This window comes from Camelus ferus, chromosome 17, assembly GCF_009834535.1.
Source record: "Camelus ferus isolate YT-003-E chromosome 17, BCGSAC_Cfer_1.0, whole genome shotgun sequence".
Lineage (NCBI taxonomy): Eukaryota > Metazoa > Chordata > Mammalia > Artiodactyla > Camelidae > Camelus > Camelus ferus.
In genome coordinates, this window is record NC_045712.1 from 27189594 (window position 1) to 27206712 (window position 17119).

The 17119-nt window shown below is 45.1% G+C and overlaps 1 protein-coding gene across 1 annotated transcript in view; it reads right to left on the reverse strand.

The window, feature by feature from the left end:
- PTPN23 (protein tyrosine phosphatase non-receptor type 23) overlaps nucleotides 1–17119 on the reverse strand; it is a 35251-nt gene that overhangs the window by 3742 nt on the left and 14390 nt on the right. The window contains 17 exon segments of the mRNA XM_032458626.1: nucleotides 30–181; nucleotides 278–432; nucleotides 512–599; nucleotides 601–824; nucleotides 1190–1335; nucleotides 1696–1761; nucleotides 1860–1974; nucleotides 2091–2170; nucleotides 2353–2411; nucleotides 2538–2594; nucleotides 3002–3049; nucleotides 3135–3266; nucleotides 3352–3432; nucleotides 3684–3815; nucleotides 3953–4002; nucleotides 4668–4744; nucleotides 4966–5093. Coding sequence (XP_032314517.1) covers nucleotides 30–181; nucleotides 278–432; nucleotides 512–599; nucleotides 601–824; nucleotides 1190–1335; nucleotides 1696–1761; nucleotides 1860–1974; nucleotides 2091–2170; nucleotides 2353–2411; nucleotides 2538–2594; nucleotides 3002–3049; nucleotides 3135–3266; nucleotides 3352–3432; nucleotides 3684–3815; nucleotides 3953–4002; nucleotides 4668–4744; nucleotides 4966–5093 — 1790 coding nt within the window.

Consider the following 17119-nt stretch of genomic DNA (forward strand, 5'->3'; position numbering starts at 1 on the left):
TAGGCAAGAACACAGGGCCAGACACTGACTTTTGGTCCAGTTCGCTGAGCACCCGCCGCACAGCCGCATACTGCACGTTGGCCTCTGTCAGTGCCCGGAGGACATTGTCCTGGGCAGCCAGGTTCTGCTCCAAGTACACCCTCAGCTGGTCGTACTTCTTCAGCTGCTCCTCGAACAGCTTCTGAGGGAATGTGTTGCGGGGTGAAGGACACTCAGGGCCTCACCACCTAAGGGTGGAGCCTAGAGTCAGCTCCTCCACGCTGCTCACCCAGCCCACCTTCATCTCTGAGTGCTCCGTAGTAACCAGTGAGGCAGTGATGTCATCCTTCTGGATAAGCTCACGCAGCTGCTGCTCCAGGGACACGCGCTGGTCCCGCATCTCCTGCACCTTGGCCAAGATGCGCTTCAGATTCTGCAGCACCGCTTTGTCCTCTGGGAGTAGCAGTGGTCAGTGAGGCCAGAGAAACCCCTAGCTCCATGCCTTTCCCCATGGGGACGGAGGGGGCCTCACCTGGGGTGAGGGCTGGCGTGGGCAGGGCAGCCCGGACCTGGTCCAGCGGCCCACTGAGCAGGCGCAGGTTGCCGACGTGCAGATTCATAGGCACGGTGCAGCTCACTGTTGGTGAAGGAGGCCTTCTCGTGGACCTCCATGTACTTGGCCCACTCTCGCCTCACCTCGGCCAGCTCGGCCTTGGAGACTGCTGTGCTGGCTCCCGCCTGGCCCACTGCCTCCTGCAACTTCTGTTCTAGCAGCGCATCCTCCTCCAGCAGATCCCTGATGTCCTTCAGGGAGGCCTCCACATCCGTGAACACACCTGACAGCACTGGGGGCGTGTTTAGGGGAAGAGGGTCAGCTCCTGAGGCAGGCAGACCAGGGACCCAGTCTGGCCCATTGCCCAGGAGACAGAACTGCCCCCGAGTCAGGCTTGTGTGCAGCCCAGCACCGAGGAAAAGCCTGGTGGCCCCTCAGAGCCTGAGAACAAGGAGCAAGCCTGGCGGGGCCAAGGGGTGTCCTGACACTGGCAGACACAGGGAGCACAGGGTATGGTGGTCATGGAAGTGGTGGGTGCTGTGCCAGATGCTGGGAGAGGTGCAAACCTGCATCCTTGTTCAGCAAGGGACAGAGAAGGCTGCAGCAGACGACTTCCACATTCCCGCCCTCCACCTGCTTGCTCTCCCCCTTACTCACCTTGCATGGACTGGACGAGGTTCCTGACAGTGTCAGGCCGGACGCTGAGAGCCGCACACTTCTCCATGAGCTGAGGGGGGATGTGACTGTATGTGTCAAGGTTGTCCACTGTCTCGGGATCCAGCTGCAGTGAATCCATGAACTGGCTGTGGGAGGCAACAGCTCCAGGTGGGTGCTGGGTGCCGATAACCCCTCACACGTGAAAGCAACCCTCTAGGGTGAGACTCCCACCACTGAAGCGAGGTCCGAGGTCCTAGCAGACGGCATATCAGCACCCCAACCCCCACCACAGAACATGTCCAGGGCACTACTGGTAATGGGATGTCCTCTTCTGAAGATGCACGAGTGACTCGCCTTACAAATCTAGCATACCAGACCCCTGAGCAGGGAGGGCAGAGTCGGGAAACCTGGTGGTACGAGACCACATTTCACTACTCTTCTTGTTACAGGCAGCTTGGGGAAACAGAGGCCTGGTGGGTACTCCCCCACGCCAGCCCTGCACTCACTCCAGGACCTCATTCTTCTCCTCAATCTTGGCCATCATCTCCCGAAGCAGCTTGGCCTTCTCCTCACTGCAGGAGAAGTGACAGAGCAGTTACTGGAAGCCTATGTCTCTTAAGACATCCCAACCCCACCTGTGCTACGAATAGGGCCTGCCCCTCCCACCCACCTGTACAGCGATGAGGCTTCGTGGGCAGCCATGGGTACCAGTTTGGCAAAGATGTCAGGGCCTGTAACAGCGGGGTCTGTGGGGTTCACTGGTAAGGGCTTCACCAAGGGGGCACCTGGGAGGCGGAAGAAGAATTGTGGAGACCAGGCCCACCCACACAAACGAGCCTGCCTCTGTTCTGTCCCATCTTCATCCCCTACTCCAATCCTGGGCCTTCCCTCAGTTTCAGACCTTTTACAGGCTGAAGGGTGTCCAGTGCTGGGACAGCCTCGTGGTAGATGAAATCATTGTCCTTCTTGGCAGAATTGTACCTGAGGGTCAGGAGAAGGGGGAGTGGTGATTCTTCAGCCATCACTAGGGATCCAGGACCTAACCTCCCATGTGGGCCACTGCTCTCCGGCCCTGCTGGCTTCCTCCCAACGATGCAGGCAGAGCACCAAGCCCCTTCCTAACAAGAAGGAACCAAAAGCCACCCCAAGTCCCAGAGACTCACTTTCCCCCGATGACATCCATGGCAAAGCGAAGTGCATCTTGCACAGTGTCAGGCTGGCCCTGTGGGGAGGGATGGGGGTGCTCAGCACCAACTGCAGCCAGTGCCAGGACACCCCTCGGCCCTGCCAGGCTTGCTCCTTATCCTCCCAGGCTCTGAGGGGCAGCCAGGCTCTTCCTCAGCTTTACCTTGGCCAGCTTGATGGCTTCATTGAGCTTGTCCAGGGCACTCTGGAAGTAGGCGACCTGTGATGGGGCAGCAGGCAAAGCCCAGTCCATCTTTCCCTGCTGGGACCCATACCTGCCACCCCACCAAGCCTGCCTGGCCACCAGGTGACCCATTAGAAGACAAGAAGCTGAGGAGGTAGGCAGGTGCCAGCCCAGCCAACAGCACCAAGGTTAGGGTCTATCTTACAGCTTCACCCTGCTCTGCCTCCCAGGTGACACCTCCAACCAGCCATCCCCTCTGAGGGATGAGAGCTGCACAGATGGGACAACACAAGAAACACCAGGCCTACAGCAGGGGGTGGTCAGGGACATGAGAGTTAAAGGCAGACAAGAGTGCCTTTCTGTAAGGGAAGGGACCTCACGAGGACTTCACTAACAAAGCTGGATCCAGTCCTGAGTCCCCTCCTCGCCTAGGGCTCACTCACCCGCTCCCCAAACTTCTGTTGCTCCTCAGCCTGCTTGCCCATATGTAACTAAGAAAGAAGAGACATCATTATTTCCTGAGCTGTGGCAACTCAACGCAGCCCAGCCCAGCCCCAGTGGCCACGGTGCCCTCACATGAGCCACAGCCGCAAAGTAGTAGATCTTCATCTGTACGAGCTTCTTCCAGTCCTTCTGGATCCGGCCCAGCAGCGAGGCAGTGTCAGGGTTCTCCAAGGCCCGGCATGCCTCCTTGTAGTAATCCACCACCTGGGAGCCGGGAAGTCGGGGACTGAGAGTGAACCAGAGGCCTGCCATCAGTCCCTTGAGAGCCACCGTCTACCCCCATTCCTACCTGTGCACTGATGCGGGCCACCAGAAAGCTCTTCCTGTTGTCCAACATGGACTTCTCCAGAAGGCACTCTTGAGCCTGGCCCTGGAACAGCAGGTGCAGATGCACTCCTCTCACCTGGAGGCCCCGCCCTGCCCCAGGGCAGACCACACGGATCCCCTCTTCATCCCGCCTCCCCTGCTCCAAGGAGCACAGCCCTGCTCCTGATCCACCTGGGGCTCAAAGCCTACACCCCTGCTTGTCCCTCACAGCCCTGTGCAGAGCCTGGCCTAGGATCCAGCCCTAACTATCTCCTCCCCTGGATTCAACTCAGCCCACCAAGGGCACCACCTCACCAGCATGAGGTTGACATTGAGAGTGAGGATCTGACGGCTCATGTCAACGCTGTAGGCGTGAGGGAAGTGCTCACGTAGGTAGGCGAAGGCACCTGCCGCACACTGGAAATGAGTGCAGGAGACCTTCATCCCCTGGGAGAGAAGAGGGGAGGCTGGCTAAAGGAAGAGCCTGTGCCCACTCCCACAGGGCAGGATTCACCCTCTGGAGGCACTCAGCACCCTTCCCTGGTTCTGTCCTGTGTCCCACCCACTGCCACTGTCCTCCTCACCTCCTCAGATACCCGCTTGTCCATGGCTCCCAGCATGGAGTGCAGCGCCCCTGGAGAGGCAGAGGAGGTGGGGTCAGCGCTAGCCCTGGGCTGCTCCCCAGGCTGCCCACACCTGTGTCCAGTGTAAGGCAGAGGGGTCAGTGTTGTCACCCATGATCAGGAAAACGGGTCCGAGGACTGGGACAGTTGGTCCAAGGACACCAAAGCTGGAGTAAACGGAGAAACTCAGAAGTCCAGTCAAGCCCCTCAGTCTCTTGCTCTGCACCAGGCACAGGTTGGGTGAAAGATGTCTATAGCCCCAGCCTACAGGTCCAGTCTCAGAGCCTCAGGGATGCCTACACAGGACTTGGGGCTCCTCAGGCTGAGGCTGAGCCCTCAGGGTTGATGGCAGGGCTGGTCTAGGCCAGCCTTGCTCTCCTGCCTGAAGCAGCCCAAAGCCACAAAGGGGGTCGGGGGGCTGTCCAGTCAAAGACAGGCCACCTATGAGGCAGCAACACTATGTGGCAGCTGGCCTAGCAGAGCGTTTCCCTAGCAGGGTGGCTCCCTGTGGCCCCGAAAAGAGGCATCAGCAGAGCCGTGGGGAGGGCAGTGGGAGGGTCAGAATCCAAGTGTCTTCCCTCCATCAGGCCCACTGCCTTCGTGGCCTCCTGCTGAGCTGAAATGGGGTTGAGAGGGCTGGGAGGTAGGACCATGGGGAAGGGGTTAGGCAGCTCACCAAGGTTATAGAGAATACAGGCTTGCTCGTACTTGATGTCCTCATGGGCCACAGACTTGCCTGAGAAGATCTCAGTCCTGTAGACAAGCCACTCCAGTTATCTTGAGGGAAGGAACTAGTGAAAGGACCTGCCTCTCCAGTGTGGGGTCAGAGGTAGGGAGGCCTGGGGAGGCCACACCAAGCTGCTCCCCATCCTAGGCAGCAAGGAAAAGGGGAGAGGCATCCCCACTACCCAGACACCCCTGGGCTGTCACAGGCATCCTCCAGGCTCCCCATAGCCCTGCCTACCAGCTCTTACCAAGTGACAGGAACAGCAGCCTCCTGGCCCGAGCCCATGGGGACCCGACTCTGCAGGTAGTGGAGCTGGCCCAGGTACTTGCGGAGGACGCTGCAGCCCTCAAAGTCCCTAGGGACACGAACAGCATTCTGGGAGACAGATGGGAAAAGCAGGCCTGTCATCAGCTGCGGTAGAGGACAGGCAGACCTGTCCAGCCACGTGCCCAGGAAATATGCATCAGAGCTGAGAGGCTGCACTCTTCAAGGGATCCAAAGAAAGCCCACAGCTACCTGCAGTCATTCAGCAATCATCCTACCAGCCAGGACTACTGGCCTGAATCAGTTCTACTTTTCTGGAAGATAGCTTAAAAAATGCTTTAAAGTTGGATGTACTTCATGTTTCACCCACAGTTCTGTTATCCAAAAATATATAGTAAGAGAGACCCAGCAAAGCAAATGCTTAGGATGAACATGCAAGGATGTTTCTCAACAGCATTATTAACAGGGCCAAATACTGGATGCCACCAAAGCTTCCATTAAAGAGGATTGTTTAAATAAATTATGTCAAGGCTATCCACAAAAAAGAATACTTTGCAGCCACAAAAACTGAAGACAGGGATCTCTACTGATATGCTGAGATGTCCAAAACAGATTTATTGCTTGGGGGGGGGTCATGTAACAGATGAGCAGCATAATTTCATTTTTGTAAGGTCATATGGATATTGCTATCCAGCCAGGTATACAGACAAGAGGAAAAAATCTAGACAGTTATATACCAAAAAGTTAAGTGATTATGCCTGGCTAGTAGGGTTTTAAATTTATCTTATTCTATACATACATACAGAGACATATTTGATTCTTTATAGTGTTATATATTCTTTATATGAAACATTTCCAATTTTTACAATAACCGGTAAAGCTAGCCCCACTTTGGAAAAAAATAAATCAAAGCAAATGAACTCTCTGCTCAAACAGAACAGACAATATACCTTACAAGAAGCAGGTGCACAAAAAGTAGATGGGCTAGAAGCACTGTACAGACCGTCACCCCACCTGCTGGAGCACACCAGAGCCCCACACCAGGACTCCAGCAGCCGAGGGGCTCAGCAGAGAGCTGGCTGGCACAGGCTAGAAGAAATCCTTTAGGACAAGACACTGCAGAGCTGGGCTCTGAGCCTTCTGCCCCAGATGCTCTGAGAAGGGACACACATGCCCCTGGGGACCCAGAGCAGGAAGAGTCCAGCACTAGTTCCACTCAACACCACTTCCCGGCAGCATCTTGGGAAACTATCTCCTCTGTGGGCCTCAGTCTCCTGTTCCTGTGAACAGAAATTCTAAGCTCCCTTGTGGTGAGGCCTCTGGAATGCCCAGTGCAATGATACGGCATGTCACAGCCACACTGCTGCAGTGCCACCTCAAGGGGCCTGTCCCATATGCTGAGGCTTCTCAAATCTAGTCATTCTTATCACTGCCCTCCCCATCATACCTCCACCAAAATGAAACAACATAACACTTTCCATTTTTTAAAGTGGAGCCACATCCTAAGCAGTTACATGCCTGAAATAGCAGGCTTGATGTCCTAGCTACACATTTTAAAAATACTTACTAAAGCATATACAAAAAGATTAAAATAAAAAATGTTTGTTTTAACGAATATATGTATATTCATGTATGACTGAAGCATTGTGCTGTACACTAGAAATTGACACAACACTGTAAACTGACTGTACTTCAATTAAAAAAAAAAAGTTTGTTTTGTACTTCCTAAAACCAATCTTTGGGAAACAAGAGAAGCAACCCCCTCAACACCCCCCCCCCAACCCCCTCAGGTCATGGAGATCCACCTGCACCCTTTACTCCAACCAAGAATGCAGCCCCCTCTTGTTCCGCCCTGGCCTGTGACACTCTGTGATGAGCTGCATATGGCAGGAACAGAGCAGAACAGGAGAGGCTGAAAGAAAGCTCTGACCCACCACACCCTCTCCCTGACGCCTCCAACAACCCCTTACCCGACCTGTCAGTTTTATTCCCTATAATCACACAGCCAAAAATTTACTCCAGAGTACAAATGAAAAGTCTTCTCAGAGAACTATTCCAGGCCCAGTTTTACAGATGAGGAAACTGAGACCCAGAATCAGAAAAAAAGAATTGCCTACAGTTTCCCCAATTATATCCACCTTCAATTTCCACTGCAAAGAACTGAGTTATGGTAAAAAGTTAACTTCGCTTATGCTGTCTCTGCTTTCTATGTCTCTGTGCTTTGATTAATTTTCTGCAATTCACTGAAAACTAGACCACTGTTAGTTCTAAAATTGCTATAATAGTTCATTTAGTTATTCTATTTTATTTTCACTATTATACTGCTGAGTCTGGAAGCTTTCCTGGTCTGGTAATTTTTTTTTTCTTGAAATAATTATTATCAGTGTTCTATGTAAAAAGTTTGTCCTGTGGTTTCACTGAAGAAACACTGATCTAGCCCAATTCTCACACTGTTTCAATGAGTTGAGTTATTCAATGACTTGAGAGGAAAAGTGGCCATCCTACTGTCCTCCTATGAGCTCCATCTGTGCTGGGAACAGTCTCAGGTCTGGAGCTCTCTTGGGGGTGGCTCTCTCCAGACCGCTGCTCTGTGCAGGCTGCCTGCCCTAGGCCATAAACCATCTGCCTCAGAAGGGATGGAAGACAATGCTCTGGAGGGTGTTTTGTGTGCATGTGCACTTGTGTGTGCAAAACAGCAGTAGTCTTACGGGTTAGGAACATCTCACTAGTCCTCAAACTGTTCAAATAAAATCTTTCTTTAAAAATTTTATGAGTATGAGGAGTATTCTGAGAAGGTGGTAGAGTAGGAAGCACCAGGAAATCCATCTACCCACCTAGATAACAACTGCACTGGCAGAACTATCTTGGAACTCTTAGAGTCTACTGAGGACTTGCAAACTTGCAGAGGAAGGTAGAGAGAATAAATTAGGTGGATTTCAGCCCTTAGCACAGAGGCAGCTACCCAGCACCCAGCCCTGTGCAGGCAGCCTTGCATATGTTCCTGCTGCAGCTTGCACACAGCCTTTGGAAGCCAGGGTGGGCAGTAAGGACTCTGTCCTCCAAATATCAGGGATCTCTGCTCTGAGTCAAAGGCAGATTTGAGCACATATATTAAAGAATTAGTGAAACTGAAGATAGGGCAACTGAAATTATCAAGTCTAAGGAAGAGAAAGAAAAAATACTGAAGTGAACAGAGCCTAAGGGACCTATGAGACACCGTCAAGTAGATCAACATACACATTGTGCAAGTCCCAGAAGAAGAGAAAGAAAAAGGGGCAGAGAGAGTATCTGAAGAAATAATGGCCAAAAACTTCCCAAATTTGATTAAAGAATATAAACATCCAAGAAGCTTAAAGAACTCCAAGTAGAATGAACTCAGAAACCCACACCAACACACATTATATTCAAACTGATGAAAGACAGAATCTGGAAAACAACATAAGAGCAGTACTCATCAAATACAAGGGATCCTCAATGAGATTATCCACAGATTTCTCATCAGAAACTATGGAGACCAGAAGGCAGTAGGCTGATATATTAAAAGTGTTAAAAGAAAAACACTGTCAACCAAAAATCCCGTATCTGACAAAACTAAGGAGAAATCAAGACATTCTCAGATAAACAAAAGCTGGGGGAATTCATCACCACTAGATCTGCTCTGCAGGAAATGCTAAAAGGAGTCCTTTAGACTGAAATGAAAGGACACTTGACAGTAACTTAAAGGCCATATGAAGAAATAAAGATCTTAGTAAAAGTACATCATACCTGGGCAATTATAAAAGCTTATATTATAACAATGGTGTATTACTCCGTTTTTTAAAGAATATCTTTTTAGTATATATAAACATGCCAATTAATTATCCCTGCTTTAGGGGAAAGATACAATCTCCTACAATTTGACACTGTAAATAAAAATTTTACTTAAACCCTCTTTTGTTATTCAAGCAGATAAAGTTATTTTTAACTACTTTAAAACAGGGTGGCAAGTGAGATAATTCACCTTTTTTTGACAATTTTCTCCTCCTAAGAAGAGTGTCATCTTTAAAAGTCAGGTAAGTTCCTCTACTTCAACATGATAAAGGCTAACTATGAAAACCCTTAGCTAACATCATACTAAATAGGTAAAAGACTGAAAACTTTTCCTCTAACACCAGGAACAAGACAAGGATGCCCATTTCCACCACTACAAGTATCACAGGACTAGAAGTCCCAACCCCAACCAGAGCACTCAGGAAAGAAGGAGAAATGTATCCAAATTAGAAAGGAAGAAGCAAAATTATCTTTGTTCACAGACACGAACTCATATGTAAAAAAACCCTAGAGACTACACAAAAAAAGTTAGAATTAATAAACAAATTCAGCAAAGCTGTAGGATATAGAATCAGTACACAAAAATCAGTTGTTTGTACACAATCATAATTAAAGAAAATTAAAATTTTTTCCATTTACAATAGCATCAAAAAGAATACATTACTTAGAAATAAATTTAACCAAAAAGGTGAAAGACTTGTATAGAGAAAACTACAAAACTACGCTGAAAGAAATTAAAGACATAAACAAAAGGAAAGACATCCTATATTCATGTATTAAGACTTAATATTGTTAAGGTGGCAAGCCTCCCAAAAGAAGAGAGACTTTTTTGGATTTAATGGGATTTAATGCAATCCGTATCAAAACCCCAATGGCAACTTGTTGCAGAAATAGAAAAATCCATCCTAAAAATTCATATGGAATCTCAAGGGGCCAGCACCCAAATAGCCAAAACAATCTTGAAAAAGAACAAAATTGGACATCCCACAATTCCTGATTTGAAAACCTATTACAAAGCCACAATAATCAAAATAGTGTGGTACTGGCATAAAGGCAGACATATAAACCAAAGGAGGATAGACAGCCCAGAAATAAACCCTCAAATATGTGGTGTTATGGGCTGAATGGTGCTCCCTCATCAGTTCATATGTTGAAGTCCTAACCCCCGTATATCTCAGAATGTGACTGTACTAGGAGACAGAGCCTTAAAGAGGTAACTACAGTGAAATGAGGTCATACAGGTGAGCCCTAATGCCAATGACTGCATGCACAGAGGGACAATCATGTGAAAATATAGGGAGAAGATAGCCAAAAGGAGAAGTCAACCCTGCCAACACCTTGATCTTGGACTTCTGGTCTCCACAACTGTGAGAAAACTTCTGTTGTTTAAGCCAGTAGCCCATGGTACTTGGTTATGGCAGCCATGGCAAACTAATACACACGGTGAGATGATTTTTGACAAGGATGCCAAGACCATTCAATGTGGGACAGTCTTTTCAATATACGGTGCTGGGAAAACTAAATGTCCACACACGAAAGAATGAAGTTGGACCCTTATGTTATACCATTTACAAAAATAAACTAAAGATGGACAAAGACCTAAATATAAGAGCTAAAACTATAAAGTTCTTACAAGAAACAAGGGGAAAATCTTCATGACATTAAATTTAGCAATGATTTCTTGGATATAACTCAAAAAGCACAACAACAAAAGAAAAACTAGTAAATTGGACTACATCAAAATTTAAAACTTCAGAGCATCAAAAGGACGCAATCAACAAAGTGAAAAGGCAACGCATGGAATGGAAGAAAATGTTTGAAAATCATGTATCTGATAAGGGGTTAATACCCAGAAAATATAAACTCCTACATCTTAACAACAGAAACGTGATTCAGAAATGGATAAAGAACTTGAATTAACATTTCTCCAAAGAAGATTAACAAATGAACTATAAGCACATGAAAAGATACTCAACAACAATCATTAGAGAAATGCAACATCTAAACTACAGAGAGATACCACCTCACATTCATTAGGATGGCACCATCAAAAAAAAATATATCAGAAAATAACAAGTGCTAGCAAGGGTGTGGAGAAATTGGAACATTTGTGCACTGTTGGTAGGAATATAAAATGGTACAACTGTTGAAGAAACACGATGGTGGTTCCTTAAAAATTAAAAATATAACTGCCAGGGAGTTCTGGTCAAGATGGCGGAGCCGTAGGACCACGAGCTTGCCTCTCCTCACAACTACAATGAAACCACAACTGAATGCTAAACAACTATCGAAAAAAAGACTGGAACCTAGCAAAAGAGATCTTCTGCAACTCGAAACATAACAAGGGAACCACAGCAGGATGGTAGGAGGGCGTGCTCGCGATATAATTGGACCCCATACCCCCCTGGGTGGGCGACCCACAAGCTAAAGATTTGTTAAGTCACAGAGGCCCTCCCACAGGAGTGAGAGCTCTAAGCCCCACATGAGGCTCCCCAGCTTGGTTCCCAACATTGGGAAGAGGAGACCTCAGGACATCTGGTTTTGAAGATTAGGGGGGCTTGGCTCTGGGAGCCTCACAGGACTGGGGAAAACGGAGATTCCATTTGCTTGAGAAGCGTACACGGAAACTGACATGCACCAACTCCAAGGGCAGTGGCAATGATTTCATAGGAACCTGGGCCAGACCTGCCTGCTGGATTTGGAGGGTCTCCTGGGGACATAGGGGACAGGATGCAGCTCACTCAGGGGTCATAAAAGCTGGTGGCGGACATTCTGGGAGTGTCCATCTACATGAGCTTTCCTGGAGGCTCATATCTTGATTGGATCATTAGCACCAAGACCTTGCCCCACCCAACAGCCTGTAGGGAAGCCTCAGGCCAAACAACACGTACAGGGTGGGAACACAGCCACACCCATCTCAGACTTCCAAAGCCACAAAGGCCTCTAGACACAGCCATACCCACTAGAGGTCCAGGACCAAGCTTCACCTAGCAGTGGGCAAGCAATGGCTCCTGCTGCCAGGAAACCTGCATAAGCCTCTAGTTCAGCCTCATCCACCAGGGGCAGATACTAGAAATAAAAAAAACAATAATCTCAAAGCCTGTGGAAGGAATCCACAAACACATAGAAAGATAGGTGGCAAAGGAATATTTCCCAGGCCAAAGCACAAGATAAAATCCCAGAAGATGATATAAGTGATGAGGAGGTAGGTAATTTACATGAGAAAGAGTTTAAAGTAATGATGGCCAAGATGTTTAGAGAACTCAAGATGAATATAGATGCACACAGTCGAGTTTTTAGTAAAGAATTGTAAAATATAAAGAATACCCAGAGTTGAAGAATAAAATCACTGAAATGAACAATACACTAGAAGGAACCAAGAATGTATTAAATGAGGCAGAAGAATGATCAGTGAGCTAGAAGACATATCAGTGGAAATCACTACTTCAGAACAGAAAACAGAAAAAAGAATAAAAAGGAATGAGGATAGTTTAAGAGAATTCTGGGGTAATAATGAAGTGCTCTAATATTCACATTATAGGGGTCCCAGAAAGAGGAGAGAGAGAAAAGACCTGAGAAAATTTTGGGAGAGATAATCACCGAAAACTTTCCCAACTCGGGAAAGGAAAAAGTCACCCAAGTCCTAGAAGTGCAGAGAGTACCACAGAGAATTAACCTAAAGAGAAACACACTGAGGCACACAGTCATCAAACTGACAACAATTAAGGATAAGGAGAAAATATTAAAATTAGCAAGAGAAAAGCAACGAATAACATACAAGGGAACTCCCATAAGGTTATCAGCTGATTTTTCGGCAGAAATTCTATAGGCCAGAAGGGAGCGGCATGATATATTTAAAGTGATGCAAGGGGGAAACTTACAACCAAGAATATTCTATCCAGCAAGGCTCTCGTTCAGACTTGATGGAAAAATCAAAAGCTTCACAGATAAACAAAAGCTAAAAGATTTCAGCATGACCAAACCAGCTTTACAACAAATGTTAAAGGAACTTCTCTAGTCAACAAACCAGAAAAAAAAAAAAAAGAGAGAGAGAGAGACGTACAAAAGATTGCTTTGGTTGTTTGGGGTCTTTTGTGGTTCCTTCTAAATTTTGAAATTGTTTGTTCTGGTTCTGTGAGGAATGTCACGATATTTTGACGGGGGCTGCAATGATCTGTGGATTGACTTGGGTAGTGTGGCCATTTTGATAGTGTTGATTCTTCCAATCCAAGAGCACAAGAAATCTTTCCATTTCTTTGTGTCATTTCAGTTTTTAGAGTATAGGTAACCTCCTTGGTTAAGTGTTGTTTTTGATGTAATGGAAATGTCTTGCCAGTTATAAAATTCTGGGTTTTGAAGTGAAAAAAATAAAAGTGAATGAAGGGCTACAAATGGCAAAATATCCTTCTTTTTCATGGGTGAGTTATATTCCGTTACATATATGTATATGCTGCATCTCCATTATCTATTCAACTATTGATGTGCACTTAGGATGCTTCCGTATCTTTGCAATGATAAATAATGTTGCTGTTAATAGCAGGGTATATGTATCTGTAAGTTAATTCTTATTTTGTGGTTGGCTTTAGTCCTTTGATAACTATGTAAGTTTAAAAAGCTAAAAGCTCTAAACATTCTTAGAAACAATGAACAGTATATATATGTAAACTAAAAAATATATGTGCAGTAAAAAAAAAAATTTATCAAGCCATGAAAGACACAGAAGAAACTTAAAAGACGTATTACTAAATCAAAGAAGCCAGTCTGAAAAGGCTACAAACTGTACGATTCCAACCAAATGACATTCTGGAAAAGGCACAGCTACAGAAACAATAAAAAGATCATAGTTTCCAGGAGCTGGGGAAAAGGGAAGGAGGGAGGAATGAATAGATTGAGCACAAGGGATTTTTAGGGTGATGAAATTACTCTGTATGATACTATAGTGGTGGCTACATGTCATCATGCATTTGTCAAAACCCATAACTGTACAACATCAAGAGTGAACCCTAATGTAAACTATGGACTTTGGCTGATAATAATGTGCCCATGTTGGTTCATTGACTGTACCAAACATGCCACACTACTGAGGGATGTTGAGGGTAGGGGAGTATATATGTGTGGGTGGCGAGGGCCACGTGCGAACTCTGTATTTTCTGCTCAATTCTGTTGTGAACCTGAAACTGCTCTAAAAGAATAAAGTCTATTAAATAAAAAATAAAACTGCCATGTGAGCCAACAATTCCATTTCTGAGTATATACTTAAAAGAATCAAAAGCTGGATCTTAAAGAGCTATCTGTACACCCACAGGCTCAATTAAATGTACACCATAGTGACATTATTAACAACAGGCAAAAGGTGAAGGCAACCCAAGTATCCCCGGATAAACAAACTGAGTGCATACTTACAATGGGATATTATTCAGCCTGAAAAAAAAAGAAGGAAGTTCGGACATGTCCTAAAACATGGATGAACCTTGAGAACATTATGCTGAGTGAAACAAGCCAGTCTGAGAAAGATAAATATTGTATGAGTCCACTTATATGAATTAAAGTAGCCAAATTCAGAGAGACAGAACATAGAATGGTGGTTGCCAGGGTCTGGGGGGAAAGGAAAATGGGGGTTTATTGTTTCATGGGTATAGAGTTTCAGTTTTGCAAGATGAAAGATTCTGGAGATTGGTTCCACAACAATGTAAATATACTTAACACTACTGAACTGTACACTTAAAAATGGTTAGGATGGCAATTTTTTTATCTGTATTTCGCCACAATGAAAAAAATTTTTTTTAATATTTCTACAAAGTCAGGTAAGTTCCCTGTAATAAGGCATCTAATGAATTACAAATACGTAACACATTTTTAATGTATTTATTTTCTGCACTGTTGTAAGCAACATGTTTCCTCTCGTGTTTTCATTAGAAGTCTGAGGGCCTGAAGTCTCTGCACTTGTTGGCTGAGCTTGGGTCCAAGTGATGTAAATATGTGCTGTAGAAATCAATAGCTGTTAGTATTTTGTTGTCTATCACTGACTGTACACCAATGCAGCCACCCCTGCAATAAATCAGTAGTATCGGTGACTGTTTTTAGTATATAACCGACCTGTTAGTTTTGGATACATTTTCAATTAAGCTATCGACATTTTCTATGTCAGTTATTCAGGAGTTAGTACCAGTAGTAACTGGTAACTTCAACCAAACCCAGAAATATATGAATAATATATCCATTCAGAGGATCTGTGATGGACTCATATGCTGCTCCATTAATCGGAGCCTTCTACTGCTCAAACTCTTGGGCAAAGTTTTCAAAAGTGAAAAAAGCAAACTGGCACTTGACCTTGATAAAACTGTTTCCAACTCTTTTACAACACTGTAGGCAGCAGAATAGGTTCTTGCTTGAGAACTAAGTCTACATCGTATCTCCTAGATCAGATTTGCAAACCTGTTACTCCAGTAACAGTGTCTCTATGAAAAACCATGGCACAGATGATTGGGGCAGGACCATAACTGCCTCAGGAGGCTGAGACACGTGGAAATGGAAGAATGAAGGCCTCACTCAATACACTGCCAAACAGAACCACTACTCCAGCAACACAATCTCTGCATCCCACACGAAGTCACGCATCCTGTTTTCAGGATTTGGCTCCCCAGACCTCTTCTGTGTCACTGGAGACTCAGCTTAATGCCACTGGTGTCACACCACTGCCTTTCTGATCAAGGAGTCTTATTTAAAATCCCACAGAACTCCACAGGAACTTTGTGGGTGTTTGCTGCTGAATCTACAGTGCCTAGAATAGTACTTGAGATTAAGAAAGAATTCAGTATAACACCCTATACAAAAATGAACTAAAAATGGATTAAAGACTTAAATGTAAGACCAGATACTATAAAACGCCTAGAAAAAAACACAGGCAAAACACTCTTGGACATAAATCAAAGCAGTATGTTTTTTGAACCAGCTTCTGGAAAAATACAAATAAAAGCAAAAGTAAACAAATGGGATCTAATAAAACTTAAAAGCTTCTGCAAGCTAAGGACACCATCAACAAAATGAAAAGACAATCTACAAAATGAGAGAAAATATTTGCACATGATGCGAACAACAAGGAAATAATTTTAAAAGTATACAAAGAGTTCATACACCTTAATATAAAAAAACAAAGTAACCCAATCAAAAAATGGGCAGAAGACCTAAACAAACATCTCTCCAAAGAGGACAAACACATGGCCATCAAGTGAGAAAAGATGCTCGATAATTGTTGGAGAAAGGCAAATCAAAATTACAATGCGTTACCACCTGAAACAAGTCAGAATGGCCATGACTGAAGAGTCTACAAACAATAAATGCAGGAGAGAGTGTGGAGAAGAGGGAACCCTCCTACACTGTTGGTGAGCATGTAGTTTGGTTGCAGCCATTACGGAAAACAGTATGGAGATTCTTCAAGAAACTCAAAATAGACTTACCATATGATTTAGCAATCCCACTTCTGGATACATATCTGGAGGGAACTCTAAATTCCAAAAGATACATACACCTCAATGTTCATAGCAGCAAAATATACAATAGCCAAGATATGGAAGCAATCTCAACGTCCATGGACAGATGCCTGGATAAAGACGTTGTGGTGTATTTATACAATGGAATAGTACTCAGTCTTAAAAAAGAATAAAACAATGCCATTTGCAGCAGCATGGATGGCCCTAGAGATCGTCATTCTAAGTGAAGGAAGCCAGAAAGAGAAAAATACCATATGGTATCACTCATACGTGGAGTATTAAAAAAAAAAAAGAAAAAAAAAGGGGAAAAAAAGGACACTATGAACTCATCTACAAAACAGGAGCAGTCTTGCAGACATAGTAAACAATCTTATGGTTACTGGGGAAAGGTGGTGGGAGGGGATAAATCTGGGAGTTTGAGATTTACAAATGTTAGACACTATATATAAAAATAGATTAAAAAAAGTTTCTTCTGGATAGCACAGGTAATCATGTTCAACATATGGTAATAACCTTGAATGAAAAAAAACCCAGGAAAACAAATATATGTATGTATATGTATGACTGAGACATTGTGCTGTACACCAGAAACTGACACATTGTAATTGACTGTACTTCAATGTAAAAAAGAAAAAAGAAAAAGAAAAAGAAATAAAAGGGATCCAAATTGGAAAATGAGATAAAACTGTCACTATATGCAGATGACATGATACTGTATACAGAAAACCCTAGAAGCTCCACACAAAAACTACTAGAGCTGATAAAACAATTCGGCAAGGTAGCAGGATACAAGATTAACATACAAAAATCAGTTGCATTTTCTTTACACTAACAGTG